Here is a 26,428-nt window from a genome sequence, read left to right on the forward strand (position 1 = left end):
CCCACCCCCCACCCGCCCCTGTCCCCTCCCCCGCAACAAGACCAAAATAAAGAATTAATCTGGATTCCCAGCTCTCACTCCCGGGAGTTGAATGCGTGAACAGCAGCAGGTCCCTTTGCTTCCCGTCGGGAGGGAGACAGGGCTGCAGCCTGCAGTGTGATTATACGGTGTTTAATCTGCTGACAACACGAGAAGCAGGGGAGAGAGAGCACGAGAGCGGGCTGAATGAGTGTGGTTTGAGAATGTGCGGCCGGTCGGCCCCTCGGACTGAAGGCTCCCGGAGTCAGGGTGCGGAGGGACGGAGAGCGAGACAGGAGGAGGAGGAGGCTTTGACTGCAGACAGCTGGCGTGCCGGTGAGGAAGTGATCAGTCTGTGCCATCGACAGTGCTGTGGAAGTTCCACTCAGAGTGGGGCAACTGGGCTAGACTGAGAGAGTGTGTGAAGGAGAGGGAGAGAGAGAGAGAGACAAAGAGAGGAAGAGAGAGAGAGAGAGACAAAGATTGGGGGAGAGAGAGAGACAAAAAGAGGAAGAGACAAAGAGAGGGAGAGAGAGAGATAGACAAAGAGAGGGAGAGAAAGAGATAAAGAGAGGGAGAGAGAGAGAGACAAAGAGAGGGAGAGAGAGAGGGAGACACACAGACCGATAAGGAGACAGAGAGAGATAGACACAGAGAGACAGAGACACACACAGACAGAGATAGAGACACAGAGAGAGAGAAACAGAGACGGGGAGACAGGGAGAGAGAAATATATGCAGAGAGAGAGATACAGAGAGGGAGAGGAGAGAGACACAAACACAGAGAGCGGGAGATAGATAGAGAGAGGGAGATAGATAGAGAGAGGGAGAGTGAGAAACAAAGAGAGGGAGAGAGAGACAAAGGGAGACACACAGACAGATAGGGAGACAGAGAGACAGAGACACACACAGACAGAGCTAGACAGAGAGAGAGAGAGAAATATATACAGAGAGAGAGGGAGATAGAGAGGGAGAGATCGAAACAAAGAGAGAGAGAGAAACAGAGATAGGGAGAGAGAAAGAGATACAGAGAGAGGGAGAGAGAGAGAGAGAGGGGGGGAGATAGAGAGAGGGAGACAGAGAGGGAGAGGGATATAGATAGATAAGGAGAGATAGATAGAGAGAGGGAGATAGATAGATAGAAGGAGAGATAAAGAGGGGGAGATAGAGAAAGAGAGGGAGATAGAGAGAGGGAGAGATAGAGAGAGATAGAGAGATGGGAGAGAGATATGATGTGGAGAGAGATAGATAGAGAGAGGGAGATAGACAGAGAGGGAGGGAGATAGATAGAGAGGGAGAGAGAGATAGAGAGAGGGGAGATAGATAGAGAGAAGGAGACAGAGAAAGAGGGAGAGGGGAATCTTGAGTACTAGCACTGGAGAGATCAAAGGCAACGACCAGGTTCCTTTGGAGTCTGTTTCTGCTTTTTTCAGCCACCAGCAGAGATACCAAATGAATCTCTGGAGCCTGACCATTAAACAGCTCGAGTCGAGCTGAGCTGAGCTGCGTTCTCGGGATCTGGTGGAAGGAGGGAAGGAGGGAGGGCAGGGTGAAGGAAGAGAAAAAGCACACACACACACACACACACACCTCGGATCGCTCCCAGACCAGCCCAAGATGTACAGGCAGGCTCGGACGCCGAGGGATGCAGGACGGACGGTCGATGGGAGTGTGGAAGAGGGATGTTTGCCGTTACAGGGCTGAATGCCGCGCCAAAAAAAAAAGGTAAACTTCTCTCTTTTTTTTGAAGCGCACACAGGAAAATAAAATAATTTTTAAAAAGTGTGCGATGCTCAGCACAGAGCAGTAAGAGATCTCCGTGCGGTACCATTTACATGTGAAGGTCATTGCTGGAATGACAGGCTTTACTCTGAAATTGGTGTTTATTTTTTTCCGTGTGTGTGTGTGTGTGTGTGTGTGTGTGCAAGGACTGTGTGTTTGTGCAGAGGTTTTAACCCTTGCACTGCTGCGTGCCAGCCAGCCTCACTCAGGAATGTTCTCACCCTGTGTTTAAAGACTGAAGATTTTGTCCCTCTGATGTGGCTTGGTCCTGTAGTCTTCGGGACTAATTTGTTTACCCGTGTTTGAATAAACCAGGTCGCTGCTGCATGCCAAACGAGCATCAAAAGCCCCAAGACTTGGGCTGCGTTGATAAAATATATCTGGTGCACTACAATTTTAGTCATGGCAAGTCGGCGAGGGGGGGCGGTTGGCAGGATTTTAACACGGCAGGGCTCATCATGCTTTTGTGACACTTCCCACCAATATTAAATGTTCAGTGTTCACATTTCTCCCCCCTGTTTAACCCCCACATTGATTTCTAAGCTTGATACCGTCACAAGAATAACCTCACCAATATGGTAATGCATTGCTCGCTTTCAAGGGCACAGTTTTAAAAAAATACATTACTGGAAAATGTCCCCTTCTTTATAAAATTATACATCATGCAATTGTTCCCAGCGGACAATATTAATGTTTAATAATTTTACTGGGGAATATGTGACACCTCTTTACCCGGGGGGGAACAATTAGCACAGATTCAATTCACACACAATGTTCATATCTGGTTAACCCTTTAAGTGTTTCCTCCATAGCAACATGTACATGTAGTAGGTGATTCATGTAGAGAGCGCCACTGGCAGGGATACCAACGTGTACACATAATGCACAGCCCGCAATACCAACATGTACACATAATGTACACCTCACAATACCGACATGTACACATAATGTACACCTCACAATACCAACATGTACACATAATGTACACCTCACAATACCGACATGTACACATATTGTACACCTCACAATACCAACATGTACACATAATGTACCTCACAATACCAACATGTACACATATTGTACACCTCACAATACCAACATGTACACATAATGTACACCTCACAATACCAACATGTACACATAATGTACACCTCACAATACCAACATGTACACATATTGTACACCTCACAATACCAACATGTACACATAATGTACCTCACAATACCAACATGTACACATATTGTACACCTCACAATACCAACATGTACACATAATGTACACCTCACAATACCAACATGTACACATATTGTACACCTCACAATACCAACATGTACACATATTGTACACCTCACATTACCAACATGTATACGTAATACACACCCCAAAATACCAACATGCACACTTGATGTACATCCCATAATACGAACATGTACACATAATGTACACCCCACAATACCAACATGTACACATAATGTACGCCCCATAATACCAACACGTACACATAATGCACATCCCATAATACCAACATATACACCTCATAATACCAACATGTGCACAATGCACGCCCCACATTACCAACATGTACACATAATGTACATCCCATTATACTAATATGCACACACAATGTACAGCCCACAATACCAACATGTGCACATAATTTACACCCCATAATACCAACATATACATATAATATACACCTCATAATACCAATATGTACACATAATGCACATTCCACAAGACCAACACATATACATAATGTACAGCCCACAAGACCAACACGTACACACAATGTACAGCCCACAATACCAACATGTACACATAATGTACACTCCACAATACCAACATGTGCACATAATGTACACCTCACAATACCAACATGTACACATGGTACATGTTCACAAAGAGACACTTTGTCACTACCTGTTCACTCAATGCTGACCGCTGCATTGCTCTCTGGAATCTACAAGGCCCACTCTGTAACCAGCCACGAGGGTATCCCACAGGAGGAGTCCTTGCTACCCCACGTCAACAAACCCACCCCCCCCGCCGACCCGACTCATGGGACAATGCGCTGATCATCGGCCGTCGTTCCATTCCGTCATTAGTAAAGTTAGACGAAGATAAAACTCCATTCTGTGAGAACTCCGGGAAATTTAATAACTGAGCAATTTCTGTTTTAAAAAAAACTAGGAAATGGCACATTACTGAAGTCTCTCCCTGCTCACTCCTTGGACGGAGGAGAATCATATCATAGTATCACGCTGGGTACAGCACGGAAGGAGGCCATTCGGCCCATCGTGCCTGTGCCGGCTCTTTGAAAGAGCTGTCCAATTAGTTCCACTCTCCTCCCCTGCTCTTTCCCCACAGCCCTGTAAATTTTTTTCCCTTCAAGTATTTCTCCAATTCCCTTTTTGAAAGTTATTATTGAATCTGCTTCCACCGCCCTTTCGGGCAGCGCACTCCAGATCGTCACAACTTAAAAAAAAACGTTTCCTCGTGTTGCCTCGGGCTCTTTTGCCGATCACCTTAAATCTGTGTCCTCTGGTCACCGACCCTCCTGCCACTGGAGACAGTTTCTCCTTATTTACTCTCTCAAAACCCTTCGTGATTTGGAACAGCTCACTGGAGTCAATCCAGTTCGTTGCCAGATGTCGGCTGGAGAGATACGCACATACAAATGATATATAATGAAAGCTGGGGGGTAGTGTTGTTATTAAGGAGTGTACAACTACCCTCTATCAAAGGGTTCAGCCCATTGCCATGGGAGCGGATGGATCAGGGCAGTAGTTTGAAAATCCCCACACCCTCAAGGGGTTAACTCATTTCCAGAATGATGTCCTGGGCTCTGTGTATAGCCTGCGTGCACTGAAGTGCTGTTAAATTAATGCAAATTGGCGTGGGTTCACACTCATTTGCAGAGGGAATATTTGAAGGTCGAAATAGGTTCTGACAAGGGCTGAAAAGAAATTCCATTTAAACCCCTTTCATTCATGAAATTATGAAGCAAATCCAACAGCAGAAATTGCCAGCTCTGATAGGAAATATGAGCAATTAAGAGGGAGAGACAACAATCTCGCTTCAAATGAAACAGATGTTCATACACTGAACACAAGCAAATTCTTGAATCCCCGACCTAAGACCTGCCAATGTCTTGCAAGGAAAATAGTTTCTTGTAATCCCAGGATTAACTATACATCTCTCTATTTAATATAATAATGTATTCTGGCTCTCTGCACACCTCCTGTCAGCATTTCCTTTCATAAATCATAAGGCCACATTTATAATGGGAACTGCCTATGTAAACTGGTCACACTGTAATGACACCCTCCTACCAGCAGAGGCACTCCACTGCACCACTGGCAGGAGGGTGCAGTTGCAGTGTGACGAGTTTACGTAGGCAGCTTCCATTATAAATGTTGCCAGGAGAGACTGCAGAAGCTGGGGTTGTTCTCCTGAGAGCAGAGACGGTTAAGGGGAGATTTAATCGAGGTGTTCAAAATCATGAAGGGTTTTGATGGAGTAGATAGGGAGAAGCTGATTCCAGTGGCAGGAGGGTCCGTAACTAGGGGACGCAGATTTAAGGTAATTGGAAGAAAATCCAGGGGGGAGATGAGGCGATTTTTTTTTTTACGCAGCCAGTTGTGACGATCTGGAATGCGCTGCCTGAGAGGGCGGTGGAAGCAGATTCAATAATAACTTTCAAAAGGGAATTGGACAAATACTTGAAGGGGAAACATTGAGGGGTTACAAGAAGCATCAAGGGGTTTGGGGAGAGAGCGGGAAATATGGTATTGAGATAGAGGATCAGCCATGATCATATCGAATGGCGGAGCAGGCTCGAAGGGCCGAATGGCCTACTCCTGCTCCTATTTTCCGTGTTTCCATTTGCAGGACTACGGGGAAAGGGCGGGGGGGGGGAGTGGGACTAATTGGAGAGCTCTTTCAAAGAGCTGGCACAGGGACGATGGGCCGAGCAGCCTCCTTCTGTGCTGTTCCGATTCTATGAGAACGTATAATCATAATACAAAAAATTACGGGCAGAATGTGCGACTTTAAAATGGGGACTGAATTACATCTTTGCGCCCCGGTCAAGCTATTCCCCCCGCTCTCAACCCCCCGCCCCTCTAACTCCACTTCAGTTTAAGACTACACTTGGTCGTGGCTTGCCATGTGCAATGCCACGGGAGAGCAGCTAGCTGTACATAAAATCGGTGAGTGGCTTCACGACTAGTGTTCACTCGAGGAGCTCAATCAACTTCACAATGCAAAGAGGTGGGGCCCAAATGTTAACCACCAGAATATTTGAAGACAAGCACGTCTCGAATAGAAAATAACCCGATTCGAAAGAAAGGAGGAGGTCGTGGGTTCGAGCCCCGCTCCAGACACTTGAGCCCCATAATCCAGGCCGACTCTGCCACTGCCAGTACCGAGGGAGTGCTGCACTGTCGGAGGTGCCGTCTTTCGGTTAAACCGAGGGCCCCGTCTGCCCCTCTCGGGTGGACGTAAAAGATCCCACGGCCACTATTGGAAGAAGAGCAGGGGGGAGTTCTCCCCGGTGTCCTGGGCCAATATTTATCCCTCAACCAACATCATTAAAACAGATGATCTGGTCATTTATCACATTGCTGGTTTGTGGGATCTTGCTGTGCGCAAATTGGCTGCCGCGTTTCCTACGTTACAACTTCAAAAATACTTCATTGGCTGTAAAGCACTTTGGGACGTCCTGAGGTCGTGAAAGGCGCTATATAAATGAAAGTTCTTTCTTTCTTTCGATATTTCTGAACTGAGTACTTCTCACTCCCTCGCAGAGTCATCTTGACTGTAACATCCCCCACCTCCCTGTACAGTCACCTCACACAGGGCATCGCACAGATGTCAACACAGCATAGGAACAGGAGTAGGCCATTCAGCCCCTCGAGCCTGTTCCGCCATTCAGTGAGATCATGGCTGATCTGTGACCTAACTCCATCTCCCCGCCTTAGCCCCATATCCGTTAATCCCCAAATATCGATCAATCTCAGATTTAAAATTAACGATTGAGCGAGCATCGACTGCCGTTTGCGGAAGAGAGTTCCAAACTTCTCCCCCCACTTTGTGTGTCGAAGTGTTTCCTGACTTCACTCCTGGAAGTCCTGTCTCTAATCTGTCCCCTAGTCCGAGACTCCCCAACCAGTGGAAATAGTTTCTCTCCCTCTACCCTATCAGTTCCCCTTAATATCTTGAAAACTTCGATCAAATCACCCCTTAATCTTCTAAAACGCAGGGATGATGGAATATCGCAGAGGCCTCTTGAGCGCTTACTGGGAACATCGAGTCCGAGGCCTTGTGAGAATTGCAATGCTCTGGGCTGCTGAATCAGCGATGAGCCCTCATTAAACTGTGGCCGTGCCATCAGCTAAACCCTGAATGTGTCACCGCCTTGCTGTGGGTGGTGAGCTTTTAGCCACAGAGCTCGCGTCGAGCCTCTCTGGCTCTATGTAAAATCCCTGGCTTGTTACACTGCGCTCCGTAATTATTAATGAACAGTACTGGACTCCGCTGATGCTTTTCAACTTGCGGCCTGCATTCAAAGCAAATTACTTGAGATTGATTATCAGTACAATTGAACTTTGGAGTATTTAATACAGATTTGTCATGCTTAAGATCGACTTTCACTTACTACTGAGTAGTGTCCTGTGAGGGCCAAGCGAGTCCATGCCTCATGGTGTGGGCGACCAGAGTAGTCTTGTAAGTCGGGAAGAGGGGTGAAGTCGCCCCCGAGTATGTAATTCCCAACGGCTGAACGGAGCCGTGATTGGGAAGACAGCACAGCGTCGTTGCGATCCGAGGAATTCCAATGGCTGGTCGAGGGGGAGGCGGAGCAGTGGGGGTTACAGCAGATCAAGGCTCGAGGCCTCAACAAGGGGCAGGGGTGCGGGGGGGGGGGAGGCCTTGGATTCTTGTCAACTCCCGATCTCAGTCGGGCTTGCCGAGATGGGGCGGAAGGTACTTCTGTACCATTCTGTATCGTGGCCCTCTCAGGGTCGACAGAGGCCCGGGAACGTTCCGGAACAGGAGGAGGCCACTCAGCCCCTCGAGCCTGTTCCGCCATTCGATTCGATCATGGCTCATCTGTATCTTAACTCTGCCTTGGTTCCATGACCCTTCAATACACTTGCCTAACAGTCAATCTCAGTTATGAAATTTGCAATTGACCCCCGGCCTCGACAGTATTTTGGGGGAGAGAGCTCCAGGTTCCCACTCCCCTTTGTGTGAAGAAGTGCTTCCTGACATCTCCCCTGAACGGCCCAGCTCTGATTTTAAGGTTCCGCCCCCTTGTTCCAGACTCCCCCCACCAGAGGAAATAGTTTCGCCACATCTACCCTATCAAATCCTGAACTCCGCAATTAGATCACCCCTTAATCTTCCAAACCCGAGGGAATAAACCCGGTGGAAGAAGTTTGGAACTCTCTTCCGCAAACGGCAATTGATACGAGCTCAATCGCTGAATTTAAATCTGAGATAGATAGCTTCTTGGCAACCAAAGGTATTAAGGGATATGGAGCCAAAGGCAGGTATATGGAGTTCGATCACAGATCAGCCACGATCTTATCAAATGGCGGAGCAGGCACGAGGGGCTGAATGGCCTACTCCTGTTCCGATGTTCCTGTGGTCTAGGCAGCCTGTCCTCGTAATCTAAACTTTTAGCCCCGTTCCTTTTAGCTGGGAACGGTTCCGACGGGGGCCGGGCAGGACCGTAATGGGGATCGTCAGGGAGCAGCACAGTCCCACCACAAACAGGCAAAATCTGTAAAAATGAACGTCATACAATGAACTGTTTATATCCAGCAGCAGGGCCTATCCGGGCATTTCTCTGTGTTCCCCTGTAACGGGGCTAATGTTTTCAAGGTAAATGCAGAATTTAATATTTAATACATGGCACTGCAAAGGAAATCAGCTGCACTGCAATTGCTCTCTCATCCTTCAGTTCTGCTTTGGATGACAACACTTCCTTCAATGTTTTAAAGCTGCACAATTTCCCTCATAATTGTGCAGCTTCAATTTGCCCCAGCAGCTTGTGTATAATCAGACTCCTGTGTTCAAAGTGTCCACACAGCACTCCCACAGTAACAAGGTCTCCGCACTGATCAAATTGGAAGCCTCTCTCCACAGACAGACACATTGGTGCTTCAGACTACAAGCAATTCATAGTGATTGTCTCCGCCGTGAGGCAGGCTAATCCTCTTTGTCTATCAAGGCCAAATCCGAACAAGAAAATCAGCCCCAGATCGTCATTCTTCTAAAAGTCTTTTTTTTTAAATTTGTGCTTTTCCACCTATCCCCTGCCTCAGCTCATCTGCTGCTGAAACCCTCACCCGTGCCTTTAACTTCAGACTCCACTATTCCAATGCTCTCCTGGCCGGCCTCCCACCTTCCACCCTCCGTAAACTTGAGCTCATCCAAAACTCTGCTGCCCCCCCGTATCCTAACCCGCACCGAGTCCCGTTCACCCGTCACCCCCCCCCTGTGCTCGCTGACTGACACTGGCTCCCGGCCCGGGAACGCCTCGATTTAAAAATTCTCATCCTTGTTTTCAAATGGCCCTCGCCCCTCCTCCCTATCTCTGTAACCTCCTCCGGCCCTACAACCCTCCGAGATCTCTGCGCTCCTCCAATTCTGGCCTCTCGCGCATCCCCGATTTTAATCGCTCCACCATTGGCGGCCGAGCCTTCAGCTGCCCGGGCCCTAAGCTCTGGAATTCCCTCCTTAAACCTCTCCGCCTCTCTCTCCTCCTTTAAGACGCTCCTTTAAACCTACCTCTTTGACCAAGCTTTTGGTCACCTGTCCTAACATCTCCTCATGTGGCTCGGTGTCAAATTTTGTTTGATAATCGCTCCTGTGAAGCGCCTTGGGAGGTTTTACTACGTTAAAGGCGCTATATAAATGCAAGTTGTTGTTACTGGTATCTCAGCCATTCATCATGGATAAGCCCGACCGGTGTCCGTGGGCAATTGGACTGAAGGCAGTATTATAGTTTAGCTCAATCGAGTCTGCATCCGACATCTAGACATGAGCCCTTCCAGGAGATGAGGGGGCGGAGGTCAATGGACAGTGAGCAGGGGTCGCAATCTCTGGCTGTCGCTCCCCCTCCCTAACCCAGGAGCACTAAACTGCCAGTGTGCTGACTCAAATCAGCAGACACCAAGGATCGAACCTGGGACTTGCTGGTCAGTTGTTCACTCGGTAAAAATAGAAAGAACTTGCATTTATATAGCGCCTTGCACGACCTCAGGACGTCCCAAAGCGCTTTACAGCCAATGAAGTACTTTAATGTAGGAAACGCGGCAGCCAATTTGTGCACAGCAAGATCCCACAAACAGCAATGTGATAATGACCAGATAATCTGTTTTAGTGATGTTGGTTGAGGGATCAATATTGGCCCCAGGACATCGGGGAGAACTCCTCCCTGCTTTTCTTCCAATAGTGGCCGTGGGATCTTTTACATCCACCTCAGAGGGGCAGACGGGGGCTTCGGTTTAACGTCTCATCCGAAAGACGGCACCTCCGACAGCGCAGCACTCCCTCAGTACTGGCACTGGGCGTGTCGGTCTAGACTGTAGGCTCAAGCCTCTGGAGTGGGGCTCGAACCCACGACCTTTGGACTCAGAGGCGAGAGAGAGAGACTCACTGAGCCACAGCCAACGTGACGTAAACCAGCCATCGGGGAACCCTTACCTATTGTTCCTGGGCGCAATCGAAGTGGGTTTGGGTTCAGCTGGAGATGGGGAGTTTTGAAATTGTTTGGAGGAGGAGTGTGCTTCCGGCCAGGGGGCCAGGGTCTCGTCAGGATCCGAGCCCTTTCCCCCTCTACACAAAGGACGTATTGGGGTATCAATGTTTCTTGGGCGATCTCGGCCGCCCGTTCCACACTCTGCTCGATTTCTGTTTCCATTGGAGTCGACTGCGTTAGAAAACAGAATCGGGCGGAGTGTAAGACCAGGCTTCCCATCTGCTCGAGCCCATTCTGCGGCCAATTTACGCCCCATTGTGCCAAACGCGGCCAGAGATGTTCGCTATTGGTTCGATTGGGAGGCCGCAATTTGTTGACAGGGAAAAAAGCAGGCAGAAATCGGATTGAAGAGCTGGCTTGCATGCAAATGAGTTGATTATTATGCAAATACATTCATATATTCAAAAGCAAATAGAATGTACAGCTCAGAAACAAGCCATTCGGCCCAACTGCTCCGTGCTGGTGTTTGTGCTCCACACGAGCCTCCTCCCTCCCCTCTTCATCTCGCCCTATCAGCCTATCCTTCTAGTCCTTTCTCCCTCATGTGTTTATCCAGCTTCCCCGTAAATATATCTATGCTATTCACCTCGACTACTCCTTGTGGGAGCGAGTTCCACATTCTCACCACTCTCTGGGTAAAGAAGTTTCCCCTGAATTCCCCTACTGGATTTATTAGTGACTATCTTATATTGATGGCCTCTGGTTTTGGTCTCCACCGAAAAACAGGGCGGAGGGGAGGCGGTAGAAACGTCCAGGTGTTTCTCTGCAGGGGGAAAGGGGGTGAATTCAGCAGTCGGGTGGCTGCTTAACCCCGGTTACCCAGTTGTCTGGGGAATTCACCCCCACCCCGACCTCCGTATACATATAAAACAAAACACATTTTCAAAAGCAGGTGAATGAGCAAGAAATGAATTGATTTGGGCTGAGTGTTGATCCCCACACATCTCGCTAATATCTAATTCTTAAAAAAAAAAGTATTCCCTAATCTAGCCAGAAACGGGAGGAGACCAGGAGAGCAAGGAGACCTAGCTGTAATAAATTGGATAGCCAGGTGGTGAAAGATAGAATTCTAGAGCCTGGTCTTCAGTTGCTTCCAAGCCTCTATTCGCAGAGCTCGAAATTACCCACTCCACACCCTAGATAAGCTCTCCTATAAATGGATCGAAGATTGTCCCCAGTTGATATGCACCACCTGAATACAATTAACGCCAATTGATGTGAACCACACGGATACAAAAAAACACCAGCGACATTTGAAATAGTTGGGAGGAGAGGTGACGCGGAAGGTGCACTGGGTGGGACAGGCGGGGGACGGGGCGTCATCGGACGGGGGGCTAGCAACAGGTCACCCACTCTCCCCTTCTCTCACCTGAGGGCCAGGAGGGAAAGACAACCACGAGAAAGAAAAGAGGCAGCTTACCCTCAACTTAAGGAACACCATAACAGACACCTGACCGTTTACAAAGCAGTAAGCATACAAAATGGGGGCTGGGTGCAGCATTCCCGATCCTGTCAGTTCGCAGACGGGCGGAGAAATTTGCCCGCGATACCATAAGTGTTCGGGAGCGGCCCCTTAATCGCAGAGGCAACGGCGGAGTGTGCCCTCCAAACCCCTTGCTGCATTACTGATGGTCTTAAAATATAATGCTAGGCGTTTCTTAATTGCTGTATAATATATGCAAGGCAAAACGATATCGTTGAGCGATTCTGGAGCGGTCATGGCTGAGGATCTCAGTAGCGAAGGGGAGTACTGACTCTCCCGATTTAAGTGATCCGTCAATGCGACTCCTATTAGATTCTTTCATGGTGTGTTTAACCAGTCTTTCTTGACACTAATAGCAGAATCCGGGAATTACTCATGTTATGAATGAATGATTTTTCCTGCAAGTGAAATAAAATTAAAATATTGCATCTCAAACCCCCCCCGCTGATGTCCCCGCCACTTCTTTCAGCACATCGAGCTCAATAACGCGCTCTGTGCCGAAGCCGTAGATTATGGCTTCACGGTACACTGCGCCGATCTGGAACGCACTGCCCGACTTTCAAAAGGGGAATTGGATAACTAAAAGGAAAAATTTACAAGAGCAGGGAGTGGGGCGGGGGGGAGGGATTGGGTCTAATTGGAGAGCTCTTTCAAAGAGCCGGCACGGGCGCGATGGGCCGAACGGCCTCCTTCCGTGCTGTGTGATTCTAAGTGCCAATCCAATGTAGCGTTTCTGAACACAGTGCAAACTACCCCACGCCATTCCTCACATGTGTCATGACAACCTGCATTTATATAGCGCCTTTAACAGAGTAAAACGTCCCAAGGCGCTTCACAGGAGCGATTACCAAACAAAATTTGACACCGAGCCACATAGAAACAGGAGTAGGCCATTCAGCCCCTCGTGCCTGCTCCGCCATTTGATAAGATCATGGCTGATCTGTGATCTAACTCCATATACCTGCCTTTGGCCCATATCCCTTAATACCTTTGGTTGCCAAAAAGCTATCTATCTCAGATTTAAATTTAGCAATTGAGCTCGTATCAATTGCCGTTTGCGGAAGAGAGTTCCAAACTTCTACCACCCTTTGTGTGTAGAAATGTTTTCTAATCTCGCTCCTGAAAGGTCTGGCTCTAATTTTTAGACTGTGCCCCCTACTCCTAAAATCCCCAACCAGCGGAAATAGTTTCTCTCTATCCACCCTATCTGTTCCCCTTAATATCTTATAAACTTCGATCAGATCACCCCTTAACCTTCGGAACTCTAGAGAATACAACCCCAATTTGTGTAATCTCTCCTCGTAACTTAACCCTTGAAGTCCGGGTATCATTCTCGTAAACCTACGCTGCACTCCCTCCAAGGCCAATATGTCCTTCCGAAGGTGCGGTGCCCAGAACTGCTCACAGTACTCCAGGTGCGGTCTAACCAGGGTTTTGTATAGCTGCAGCTTCTGCCCCCTTGTACTCTGGTCCTCTAGATATAAAGGCCAGAATTCCATTAGCCTTCTTGATTATTTTCTGCACCTGTTCATGACACTTCAATGATCTAAGTACCTGAACCCCTAAGTCCCTTTGGACATCCACTGTTTTTAACTTTTTACCATTTAGAAAGTACCCTGTTCTATCCTTTTTTGATCCAAAGTGGATGACCTCACATTTGTCTACATAAGGAGGTATTAAGACAGGTGACCAAAAGCTTGGTTGAAGAGGTCAGTTTTGTCGGAGGAGAGCGAGGTAGAGAGGCGGACTGTGGACTGCTCGGAAAAGATCCGCCATTGTGGATCACCACGTTGCATATACCTGACCTTGTTTTCTTTCTCTCACACAGATCTAACTTGGACGATCGTCAGCTGCAGGTCTCTCTAACCGAGCTACAATGGAAGGGATACTCTTTGGCTTTCTGCTGGCGGGAAGCATGTCTGCTTTAGCCGAGGCCTGTCCGTTCCACTGCACGTGCCAAAACCTCTCTGAGTCCCTCAGCACCCTTTGTGCCAACAAGGGACTCCTGTTCATCCCAGTAAACATCGACCGCAGGACAGTCGAGCTGAGGCTGGCTGACAACTTCATCCGCGTGGTGCAGCAGCAGGACTTCCTCAACATGTCTGGTCTGGTGGACCTCACGTTGTCCAGGAATACAATCAGCTTCATCCAGCCCTTTGCTTTCGGAGACCTGGAGAGCCTGCGCTCGCTCCATCTGGACAGTAACCGCTTGATTGCGATCCAAGATGATAACTTGAGTGGCTTGGTCAATCTTCAGCACCTGATCATCAACAACAACCAGCTCATCAGCATCGTGGAGACGGCCTTCGACGATTTTCTGGTCACGCTGGAGGACCTTGACCTTTCGTTCAACAATCTACAAAAGGTCCCCTGGGAGGCCATCCAGAATATGGTCAACTTGCACATGCTCAATTTGGACCACAACCTCATTGACTACATCATGCCAGGGACATTTGCAGAGCTCTTCCAACTGGCAAGGTTGGACATGACGTCGAACAGGTTACAGACCCTACCTCCAGACTCGCTGTTTGCCCGGTCGCAGACCGGGGTTATAAGCCCCACCCCGTACACGTCCACCATCACACTGAGCTTTGGGGGCAACCCACTGCATTGCAACTGCGAGCTGTTGTGGCTGCGGAGGCTGGTGCGGGAGGACGACATGGAGACCTGCGCCTCCCCCTCCCACCTCGCGGGCAAGTACTTCTGGTACATTCCGGAGGAGGAGTTTATCTGCGAGCCTCCACTGATCACCCGGCACACTCACAAGATCTGGATCCTCGAGGGTCAGAGGGCGACGTTGAAATGTCGAGCTATCGGGGACCCGGAGCCAATAATTCACTGGGTCTCGCCGGAAGACAAAATCATATCCAACTCGTCCAGGTTGACCTCCTACCGAAACGGCACGCTGGATATCCTGGTGACCACCATGAGAGACGACGGCGCATACACCTGCTTCGCCACCAATGCCGCCGGGGAGTCCACGGCCCTGGCCGATTTGAAAATCATCCCCCTCCCCCACCGGGGCAACGGCACCGAGCGCGTCCTGCACCGGGACCCAGGCTCCTCGGACATCACCACCTCCACAAAGCCCGTGACGAACGGGACGGACGGGAGCCGGGCGCGAGAGAAGACCGTCTCCGTGGCTGAGGTGACGGCCACCAGTGCGCTGGTCAGGTGGTCCGCGGCCAAGTCCTCGCATGTCGTGTGGATGTACCAGATCCAGTACAACTCCTCCGTGGACGAGACGCTCGTGTACAGGTGAGAGGGCGGCCGTTTCGACGCCAACGTTCAGCTCACCGTCGCCAACGGTGCAACTGATTTGCGGTGGGTGGTGGGGGGGAATTGGGGCGGGGGTGGGTGGTGAGACCATATCACAACCCCATAGGAAAGCCCCGACAGTTATCGTTACCTCAACCCAGAGATGTATTGTAACCTTGCAACGGACTTAACCTGTGCTATCCTCTATGATATATCATAGTATCATCCAGGTTCAGTGCAAGAGGAGGACATTCGGCCCATCGTGCCTGTGCTGGCTCTTTGAAAGAGCTCTCCAATTAGTCCCACTCCCCTGCTCTTTCCCCGTAGCCCTGCAAATTTTTTCCCTTCAAGTGCCGAAATAATTCGCTTTCGTCGGCAAACGGCGATACCGATGAGGTACTCGAGGCGGCCACATTTAAATTGAAGCGGTCTCTTTGATGCCGACGGCATTTGTGAGATTGAAAAGCTAGTGTCAGAAGAGGGGTTCGAACCCACGCCCTTAAAAAGGGGCCAGAATTCACCGACCTTTAGGGTAAGGTAATGGAATCTGGTGCCTTAGACCACTCGGCCATCTTGACAACCAGGCAGTGGGAATCAATCTATGCCGAGCAGGCTCGAGGGGCTGAATGGCCTACTCCTGTTCCCATATTCCGGATTTCTCCCTTAGCGTTGCACACAGGGAGTTGAGACCAAGTGTAATCTTCAGATGAAGCAGGGTTAGAGGGCGTGGACCAGGCCACGCATCTGTTTCTGTTTTAAAGTTGTGCATTCAGTCCTTATCTTTATATTTCCATTCTAAATTTCTATGTCCACACCTCGAATGGGCCCAACCTGAGTAAACTTGTCACGCTGTAATTTCATACTCCCACCAGTAGTGGCGCTGGAGCACCACCACTGGCAGGAGGGCGTAATTACAAGTTCGCAAGGACAATTTCCATTACAAATATGGACATAGGAACCAATAATGGAAATGGTTGACAGTGGGCACAGATGCAAGGTTTTGGTCCGATTTGACCCTGAGATGAGTTTCCGACCCTGTATCCTCTTCATCACCAAGACCGCCTACTTCCACCTCTGTCACATCGCCCATCTCCGCCCCCTGCCTCAGCTCATCTGCTGCTGAAACCCTCATCCATGCCTTTGTTACCTCCAGACTCCACTATTCCAATGCTCTCCTGGCCGGCCTCCCATCTTCTACCCTCCATAAACTTGAGCTCATCCAAAACTCTGCTGTCTGTATCCTACCGGGTCCCATTCTCCCATCACCCCCTGTGCTCGCTGACCAATATTGGCTCCCTGTCCAGGGACGCCTCGATTTTAAAATTCTCGTTTTCAAATCCCTCCGTGGCCCTCGCCCCTTCCCTATCTCTGTGACCTCCTCCGGCCCGACAGCCCTCCGAGATCTCTGCGCTCCTCCAATTCTGGCCTCTTGCGCATCCCCCGATTTCCATCGCTCCGCGGTTGGCGGCCGTGCCTTCGGCTGCCAGGGCCCGAAGCTCTGGAATTCCCTCCCTGAACCTCTCCGCCAGGACCGTGGGAGAGTTCCCTGCGGTTCTTCGAACTGTGTCGTGGAGGCTCAACCAAAATGATCGGTTCAAACTGCTGGCCTGGAGCTTTAACCCCTAACCTCCTGACCCAGGGGTGAGAGTGCGACCAACTGAGCCAAGCTGCTTTAATCACTGCCAACTTCCCCTCTGGACAGGGTTGCCAACTCTGCTTGGGTGTATTCCTGGAGGTTTCGTCACATGACCTCCCAATGCCAACGGCCCCACACTCCCGCCATTGGCCGCCCAACATGTCCATCCTCGCGGTGCCCCACCTTCCCATGGCCAATCGGAAAGCGAGCAGACTCTTTGTTACCCGATTGGGTGATTCTTGGCTGTCAGTCAAACAGCCTTTCCCCTCTCCCCCGCATCTCCAATACTCTTGTAACTAATAAACAAAAGCCTTCCATGAAAATGAAAAGCACGCAATTTTGTTCAATGCCCCAGCGATTTTTTCTCCCTGGGTTTTTGCTCGCAGCAAGTGGCCTGGAGATCAACCTTCAATTCCTGGAGACTCCAGGGCAACCCTGGAGAATTGGCAACCCCTAGCTCCAGTATCAGAGTACAGCAGGATGAGGAAATGAGGCACGGACAGACGGGCGGGCCTTTCCGAAGATTGCAACCGCAAATGATATCGTCAGTCTTGCTCGTTTGCAGCGTCGCTAATTGTTAATCCTGCGTCCTCAACTCGGCTCTGTACGAAGGACACTGCGCACAGCTGCACTCGGAATCAGCACGAAAGCCGACCGCGTACAAAGCAACTTTGAACCCTCGTGTATATTGAAACTGTGCAACGCAAAAAAAAAGCTGCAGGTAGCGATTTCGAAGCTCCATTTTAGGCGCTCAGGTGATGGGTACACGACTCCTGCTTCTGATCTCAATCGCGTTGCTGCGGAGTATCCCTTACTCAGCTTGCCACATACTGCTGTCTGTGGAGAACACAATCGCCATGGTAACATCCATGGCAGCAAAGTTGCAAGTGCCTTCTCTCGTAACGATTCACAGCAATGGATTTTTGCAAACTATCATTCATTCTGTCGATATGGGCGTCGCTGGCAAGGCAGGCATGCATTGCCCATCCTTAGTTGCCCTGTTAAGAGTCGTCCACGTTGGTGCGGGGTCTGGAGTCACATGTAGGCCCAGACCGGGTGAGGACGGCAGGTTTCCTTCCCTAAAGGTCATTAGTGAACCGGCTGGGTTTTTACGACAATCCTACAGCTTCATGGTGACTTTTCGTTCCAGATTTTTGTTCACAAACTGAATTCAAATTCTCAAGTTCAAATCTACGGTGGGATTTGAACTCACGTTCTACTGGATTACTCGACAGGCCTCTGGTTCCAAAACTCTGCTGCCCCCCGTATCCTAACTCGCACCGAGTCCCGTTCACCCATCACCCCCTGTGCTCGCTGACCTACATTGGCTCCCGGTCCGGGAACGCCTCGATTTTAAAATTCTCATCTTTGTTTTCAAATCCCTCCATGGCCCTCGCCCCCCTCCCTATCTCTGTCACCTCCTCCAGCCCCTACAACCCTCCGAGATCTCTGCGCTCCTGCAATTCTGGCCTCTTGCGCATCCCCAATTTTAATCGCTCCACCATTGGCGGCCGTGCCTTCAGCTGCCTGGGCCCTAAGCTCTGGAATTCCCTCCCTAAACCTCTCTCTCCTCCTTTAAGACGCTCCTTAAAACCTACCTCTTTGACCAAGCTTTTGGTCACCTGTCCTAATATCTCCTTATGTGGCTCGGTATCAAATTCTGTTTGATAATCGCTCCTGTGAAGCGCCTTGGGACGTTTTAGGCGCTATATAAATGCAAATTGTTGCTGTTGGATTATTAGTCCAGTAACAATCTTGCTACACTACCATTTCCTTGTAGCTGGTCTGCTCACCGTCACACCACTGAGTGAATAAGGTAAACTTTACATCATCTTTTACAAGTCATAAAATAAAGTGGAGAATTGTGAAATAAATTACTATGACATCGTATTCAAGAACACTGGTCTGTTCAGCCTTATGGTAATTTTAGACGTAAGGCCTTTTTTGCCGATTGGCAATTGAAGTGTGAAATTCCGTATGTTTATAAATGAGTGTTGATATCAAGCATTCAGTCAGGTCCAAGTCATTACCGATGGCATCTGTTTGGATATCTAGTCTGCTGACATCTTTTTACCGCTGAGAGATTTTTTGAATGGTTTAATCAGCACTGTCTTCAAACGGTTATTGGGTTGTGAAAAATCACATTCCATTTTTCAAACTTGATTGGGGAAACGCTGCTGTGAGTCCGTGGTTTTTTAAAAAAAAGATATTCAGGAGCTACAACTGATCGCTGAAGTGCCCTCGGTTAAAGGGGAGCAAATCGGAGGGTGGGCGAATTATCTGGGGAGCATTACGGAGTGGGGGGAATTACTGTTGGGGTAAGACTGGGTGACTGGGGGGGGGGTGGAATTACTGGAGGTGGAATTAGTGGGGGGGAATATTACTGGGGCTATTACTGTGGAGTGTTACTGGGGGTTATTATTGGGAGGTATTACTGGGGGTTATTATTGGGGTTATTATTGGGAGGTATTACTGGGGGTTATTATTGGAGGGTATTACTGGGGGATATTACAAGGTATTATTGAGGGGTTATTACTGGTGGGTATTACTGAGGGGTATTATAAGAGTGTATTACTGGGGGGTATTACTGGGAGGTATTATAAGGGTGTATTACTGGGGGGTGTTACTGGGAGTTATTATGAGGGTGTATTACTGGGGGGTATTACTTGGGGATATTACAGGGGGGTATTACTGGGGGGTATTATGGCGGAGTATTATGGGGGTATTACTGTGGGTACTAAGTGGGGTATTACTGAGGGTTATTACTGGGGGGGAATTACAGGAGGTATTAGTGGGGGGTATTACAGGGGAGTATTACGGTGGTGTATTACTGGGATGTATTACTGGGGAGTATTACTGGGGGGTAGTACAGGGGAGTATTACTGGGGGGTAGTATGGGGGAGTATTACGGGGGAGTATTATGGGGGAGTATTACTGGTGGAGTATTACGGGGCCTGTATTACTGGGGAGTATTACTGGGGGGTAGTACGGGGGAGTATTACTGGGGGAGTATTAATGGGGGAGTGTTACGGGGACTGTATTACTGGGGAGTATTACGGGGGGAGTGTTACTGGGGAGGTATTTTGGGGGAGTATTATTGGGGAGTATTACTGGGGAGGTATTTTTAATCTTCTGTATTCTGTGGCCCAAATAACACCAGGAGAACTATCCGACGGTGAGATTCCTTTTAGTAACTCAATGTCCAACTGCTATAAATGCTGTCCTTTACTGATTCGATTACTCACTTGATCCGATCATACAGATCTGCCAATATCATTGGTGTAAGAAAATTTAACAAGCTGCGGAATGGATTTTACACTTTTGGTTCATTAGCTGGACAGCTGTTCTATTGACTGAACACCGTCACGTGCCTGAGGTCGGGTGCAGTGGCCCAGTGGTTATAGTACTGGTTCCAGTAACCCAGAGTTCAAATCCCTCCAGGGCGAGATGGGAAACAGAGTTGAGTAAATCTGGTGAATTGGGGCGGCAGTTTAGCACTAGATAAAATGACCATGGAGCTCTCGGATTATCGCGGAAACCCAACTGGGTCACAAGTGTCCTTCAGGGATGGGAACCCGCCGTCCTTACCCGTGACTCCAGTCCCGCACCAAGGCCCCGATATTTACGGGGAGGTGGGGAGGGTGCGGTGGAGGCCGAAATCTTCCTTGAGGGGTCGGGAGGAGCACTCTTTGCGGAGGCCGCAGCTCCCGCCACCCCCCCCTTTCACTGCCGGGTTTCCCAAGCGGCAATGGTCGATTTTAAGTCGGGCTCCGAGTGGGGTTAATATTGACCCAGTGCCCTCAGGGCAACTGGGGACAGGCAGCAAAACCCATCACTCACATCCCGAGAACAGAGACAGGAGCTGGGCACTCAGCACCATGTCAGCACTAGTTATCGGCAGGACGTTGCTTAAAACCATGAACCTGTATCCTTTTAGTGCTCCGATGACTCAATCATGTATCGTAATCAATCAATCTATATCCAGACGCACTTCCTGTCTCCTTCTTCCATTATAAATTCCTACATCCACATTAAAATGGTAACTTCCTGTGTAAGCAGGTCGGTGGTGATCTGATTGAGTGGCAGGACGGGCTCGAGGGGCTGAACGGCCTCCTCCTGTTCCGATGGTCCTAAACCTGCCAGGCAGTAACTACACCCTCCCACCGGCGAAAAGAACTACAGCGTCTTTCACGGCCTCAAAGTGTTTGACAGCACCTTTGAAGTGTGGTCGCTGTTGTAATGTGAGACATAGAGTATAACCTTAAAATGGGGACTCCAAGCGCGGAGTCCGTGTTGGACAAAATGGCGGCCGGCGCGGCCACCATCTTGGAAAACATGGCGACAGGCGCGGCCGCCATCTTGGACAAAATGGCGGCGGGCGCGGACGCCATCTTGGACAAAATGGCGGCCAGCGCGGCCACCATCTTGGAAAACATGGCGACAGGCGCGGCCGCCATCTTGGACAAAATGGCGACGGGCGCGGGCGCCATCTTGGACAAAATGGCGGCCAGCGCGGCCTCCGTCTTGGACAAAATGGTCCTCTCCTGGCCTCTAACCTACACTTGGGACTTACCTTCCCCCAGGGAGATCGACCAGCGGTACAAAACAGTTTGCCGTCAGATCTCCATGGAAAATGAAAAAATTGCCCTTTTTTTTTGAAATTTTGCATTTTGGCAAAATGGCTTCCACCAAGGGATTTCGCACTTCAATCAGCAACGCGACAAGGGTTAGGGGTGTGGGGGGGCGTATCAGGACGTGGGGTCGTGCCCACGGCCGCCCAATCTGTGCCGACGCGTGACGTATCGGAGAGCACGTCGGCCCTCTCACTCCCTGGCAGCGCTTGACAACGGCCCGAGCATGGGGAGCTTGGCTCGACACGGTATCGGGGGAAAGCTGCACAGAACCAGCGTGTGGGCGGAGACCTCGTAAGGCAGAACAAAGAGGCAACTGCAAATAATGATGGGGAAGAGAACAGTGCAGTTCATAGTGTTCCCTTGTACAATCTGGAGCACTGTGTACAGTTCTGGGCACCGCACCCTGGGAAGGATAGGTTGGCCTTGGAAGGAGTGTAGCGCAGATTCACCAGAATGTGACCAGGGCTCCAAGGGTTAGATTATGAGGAGAGATTATACAAACTAGGCTCGTCTTCCCTGGACCGTAGAAGGTTAAGGGGTGATCTGATTGAGGTTTTAAGGATTTTGAAAGGAATTGATCGGATCGATAGAGAGAAACTTTTCCCCCTGGTTGGGGGGAGTCCAGGACAGGGGGACATCACCTTAAAATCAGAGCCAGGCCATTCAGGCGAGAAGTCAGAAAACGCTTCTTCACGCAAAGGGTGGTAGAAGTGAGGAACTCTCTCCCACAAAAAGCGGTCGATGCCAGCTCAATTAATCATTTTCAAGCTTTGATCGATAGATTGTTGCTAGCCGAGGGCTATGAAGCCAAGGCGGGTGGATAGGGTTAGGATACATGATCTCATTGAATAGCAGAACAGACTCGAGGGGCTGAATGGCCGACTCAGGAACATAGGAACAGGAGTAGGCCATTCAGCCCCTCGTGCCTGCTCCGCCATTTGATAAGATCACGGCTGATCTGTGATCTAACTCCATATACCTGCCTTTGGCCCATATCCCTTAATACCTCTGGTTGCCAAAAAGCTATCTATCTCAGATTTAAATTTAGCCTAGAGATGAGACATGCTCGCAGCCTCTAATGCTGTTTGACCAGCAGCTGCTGAGAGTGTTTGAAGCAGGCGTGTAGAATGACCCGGGTTCGACTGGCCAGTGTCTGCCAACGCACCGAGTACAAATTGCTAGGCCTCTCGAAACAGTACAAGGTGGCTTTGGACCTAAGGTTCCCAAAGCTCTGGGGGTTTTCCTCGCCTCATGTCCGGGTCTCTTGTAGGCTAATTGATAGAGACTGATTGCAATGATTAGTCAACAACTCCATTACCGTATCATGGGACCACCAGGGTGGTGGAAGGGGAACGAGATGGTATTTTTAAGTCAGGCTATTCCAATGTACAACACAGCACCTCAGTACCAAGGAGGCATGGGCTCCATACTGTATCTGTTACAGACGAAGCTCGATTCTGCAGTAGTATCTTAGACCCCTTGATTTAATTACAGCCCTGTTTGTGTGAATGGAGTCTCAATCGAGGAACACAGGAACAGGAGGAGGCCATTCAGCCCCTCGAGCCTGTTCCTCCATTCAATCAGATTATGGCTGATCTGTATCTTAACTCCATTTACCCGCCTTGGTTCCGTAACCCTTAATCCCCTCACCCAACAAAAATCGATCAATCTCAGTTTTGACATTTTCAATTGACCCCCAGCCTCGACAGTGTTTTTTGGGGGCGAGAGTTCCAGATTCCCACTCCCCTTTGTGTGAAGAAACGCTTCCTGACATCACCCCTGAACGGCCTGGCTCTAATTTTAAGGTTCTGCCCCCTTGTTCTGGACTCCCCCGACCAGAGGAAATAGTTTCTCTCCATCGACCCTATCGAATCCTTCAATCATCTTAAACACCTCGATTCGATCACCCCTTAATCTTCTGCACTCGAGGGAATACAAGCCTCGTCTCTGCAACCTGTCCTCGTAATTTAACCCTTTTAGCCCCGGTATCATTCTAGGTGAATCTGCGCTGCACCCCCTCCAAGGCCGATATATCCTTCCTGAGGGGCAGCGCCCAATAGGCAGCTGCACAGATGCCAAAAGAAGTCACTCGGACAATTTTAACGATGAAACTTCATTCCAAATCAGTGGCAAGTGTGATATCGATGGTGTAAGTCAGCACTGGGAGGGGTTTTGATCAGTCGTTTTTTCTCTCTCTCTCTCTCTCTCACATCTTTCCCTCCAACTCTTTCAGGATTATCCCGTCGACAAGCAAAGCTTTCACCCTGAAGAACCTGATCACGGGGGTGAATTACGACCTGTGCATCTTGGCCATTTACGGGGACGCCGTGACGCAGCTGGCAGCCACCAAGGTGGTCGGGTGTGCCCAGTTCGGCACCAAGGAGGAGTACCCGCACTGCCACCTGCTGCACGCCCACTTCCTGGGCGGCACGCTGACCGTCATCGTGGGCGGCATCATCGTGGTCACTCTGCTGGTGTTCACCGTGGGCATGATGGTCAAGTACAAGATTTGCGGCAGTGCCCACTCGCAGGCGCCCAAGGTCAGCGACGTGTATTCGCAGACCAACGGCAACCAGCCCATGCCCAATGGGATGCTGCCACGGAGGAGAGTTACGATCCTTGATTCCAAAGGGCAGCCGCCGGGTAAGACCGCGCCACCTCCTCCCTCCTCCACCCCTGCCCAGGGGCACCCAGCGCCTCCGAACCGAGCGAAACCTCAGCGGAAAAAGTTCAGGGCAAAGCAGAGGAGCCAAGCGGAGGGGGCTGGCCTCGACCCCCCGCCCGTCGGCGCCCAGGACCGGGCGAGGCCGGGCTCGGAGCGGAGGTCCGGGCCTCAGGGGCCGGGGAGGGCCGCCCCCGCCTCGGCCGGGCCGGGCTGCGGCCAGCTCTGCCCGACGCCGGCCGCCGCCAAAACCAAACGCAGCTGCTCGTTCGACATGGGCGACATTGCCGCCACCACCTGCTACAGCTACGCCAAACGCTTTAGCGTCATCTGGACTAAAAGGAGCCAGTCCGTTCATGGAATGCTACTGCAGTACGCCGAAAGCGAGGTGGCGGGCCAGAAAGCAGCCTTCTACAGTTCAGAGGAGCTGGAAGAGAGCATCGTCTGAGGCAGGAAGGCGGAGCTGTCGACGCGCTGTGGGAGGTCCGAAACGAGAACGAGGGGGAAGGGAAATGCAGAGCGGCTCGCCCCCTTAAACCCAATCGGGATGCCGCCATCTCCATTCCTGACCTGCAGAGATGCTCTGACAGGCTGCGTTGCAGTTTTTCCCACGTACTGCGCTGGAGGAAATCCTTTTTACTTCCTTTTTTTTATATATATATATATATATACATTCGAAAGAGTTTCCTTTCACTGGATTGATCTCCCGGTACCACAATCACCGACACCGAGACCACAGACGTCGGGGGGATCGAATTTTCTCTGGGCCTCGGGGGTGCTGCGGATTGGGAGGCGATTGGCAGCTTTGAGTCTCTTTTAGTTTGACTCCGGAGCAGGACGAAGCAGGCCGGTTACTGGCCCCAGGGTCACTAGTTGGAGCTGGACTGGACGAGTGAGCAGCTCAAACTGCAATGTAAAAGCTTGTCACACTGGAAACTAGTGTTCCGAAAAGGCCAGGACTCTGTCTTTATTATTTGAATGTTGATTCAGATGTGTTGTTTTCAATTTAATCTAACCAATTTGGTTTTATTCATTTGCCAAAGTTACCTATGTACGAGTTGATTGGAGATAACATCAACACAGACCTAAATATAAAACAAATATATAAATACAATGACCAGTCTGAAACCTGTTCAATTCGATAGGGACAAACTAATAGTTGTAGGGTATTGTTAACAGTGGGATCTCAGATCACTGAGAAGGGCAGGAAAAGACCAGATGGTCCATCGAGCTTGCCCCACTCTCCTGATGCCTGGAGCATCCTGACTTTGAGATTTCATTCCCTCCCACAGGCCACGTGACCTCCTGGGAGGGCCAAGAAAACAGAGGGAAAACCCCGGGGCCAGCAAGGGGAAAAATACTCTGGAAAATTCCTCTCCAACTACCTCAGGCGATGGAAACCAGGGGATCGCGTGGACCAAGTGTTATCTCGAAAGACACTTGCCTTCCATAGGATGCGATCTCTGCCTCCGTCAGGAACCAGTCCAGCTCCCTCTCGAAGGCAGAGAGTCAGCACCCACCACACCAGCGGGAAACACATCCCAGAGGCTCCCTACTCTCTGGGAAACATCCAGTCTGTTCCTACTTCTACGTGCTTTGATTGCACGTCCCCTGGTCCTTCCATCTTTAGGGCCTGCCCTCAAATCCAAACCGTTGTCATGGAATTACATCGAATTTACAGCACATTCGGCCCGTCTGGTCCATACCGGTGTTTATGCTCCACACGAGCCTCCTCCCTCCCCTCTTCATCTCACCCTCTCAGCCTATCCTTCTATTCCTTTCTCCCTCATGTGTTTATCCAGCTTCCCCTTAAATGCATCGGCTCTATTCGCCTCGACTACTCCTCGTGGGAGCGAGTTCCACGTTCTCACCGCTCTCTGGGTGACGAAGTTTCTCCTGAATTCCCAATTGGATTTATTAGAATCATAGAAAGGTTACAGTGCGGGAGGAGGCCATTCGACCCGTCGAGACCTTGCCGGCTCGATGCAAGAGCAATCCAGCAAGTCCCACTCCCCGCCCCATCCCCGTAGCCCTGCACATTTTTTCCTTTCAAGTGCTCTCAAGGGCGATTAGGGATGGGCAATAAATGCCGGCCTCGCCAGCGGCGCCCACATCCCATGAGCGAATAAAAAAAAACTTATCCAGTTCCCTTTTGAAGGCCATGATTGAATCTGCCACCACCATTA

The 26,428-nt window shown here is 50.0% G+C and overlaps 2 protein-coding genes across 4 annotated transcripts in view; one reads left to right on the plus strand and one right to left on the minus strand.

Moving 5' to 3' along the window:
* Positions 1-26,428, minus strand: part of LOC137306496 (pyruvate carboxylase, mitochondrial-like) — a 1,155,436-nt gene that overhangs the window by 488,656 nt on the left and 640,352 nt on the right. The gene's annotated exons all lie outside the window — the stretch shown is intronic.
* Positions 110-25,331, plus strand: LOC137306497 (leucine-rich repeat and fibronectin type-III domain-containing protein 2-like). Its single transcript, XM_067975760.1, has 3 exons — positions 110-1,742; positions 13,881-15,310; positions 23,814-25,331. The coding sequence occupies exons 2-3, from the start codon at positions 13,929-13,931 to the stop codon at positions 24,688-24,690; spliced, it is 2,259 nt and encodes a 752-aa protein (XP_067831861.1). The 5' UTR covers positions 110-1,742; positions 13,881-13,928; the 3' UTR covers positions 24,691-25,331.

Source organism: Heptranchias perlo, chromosome 43 (assembly GCF_035084215.1).
Source record: "Heptranchias perlo isolate sHepPer1 chromosome 43, sHepPer1.hap1, whole genome shotgun sequence".
In the NCBI taxonomy this organism is placed as follows: Eukaryota; Metazoa; Chordata; class Chondrichthyes; order Hexanchiformes; family Hexanchidae; genus Heptranchias; species Heptranchias perlo.

Bases quoted from the DNA above. Each gene is read 5' to 3' on its own strand.
- LOC137306497 (XM_067975760.1), top strand. From the start codon at position 13,929: ATGGAAGGGATACTCTTTGGCTTTCTGCTGGCGGGAAGCATGTCTGCT. The intron at 15,311-23,813 runs GTGAGAGGGCGG...CAACTCTTTCAG, and splicing joins GACGAGACGCTCGTGTACAG to GATTATCCCGTCGACAAGCA.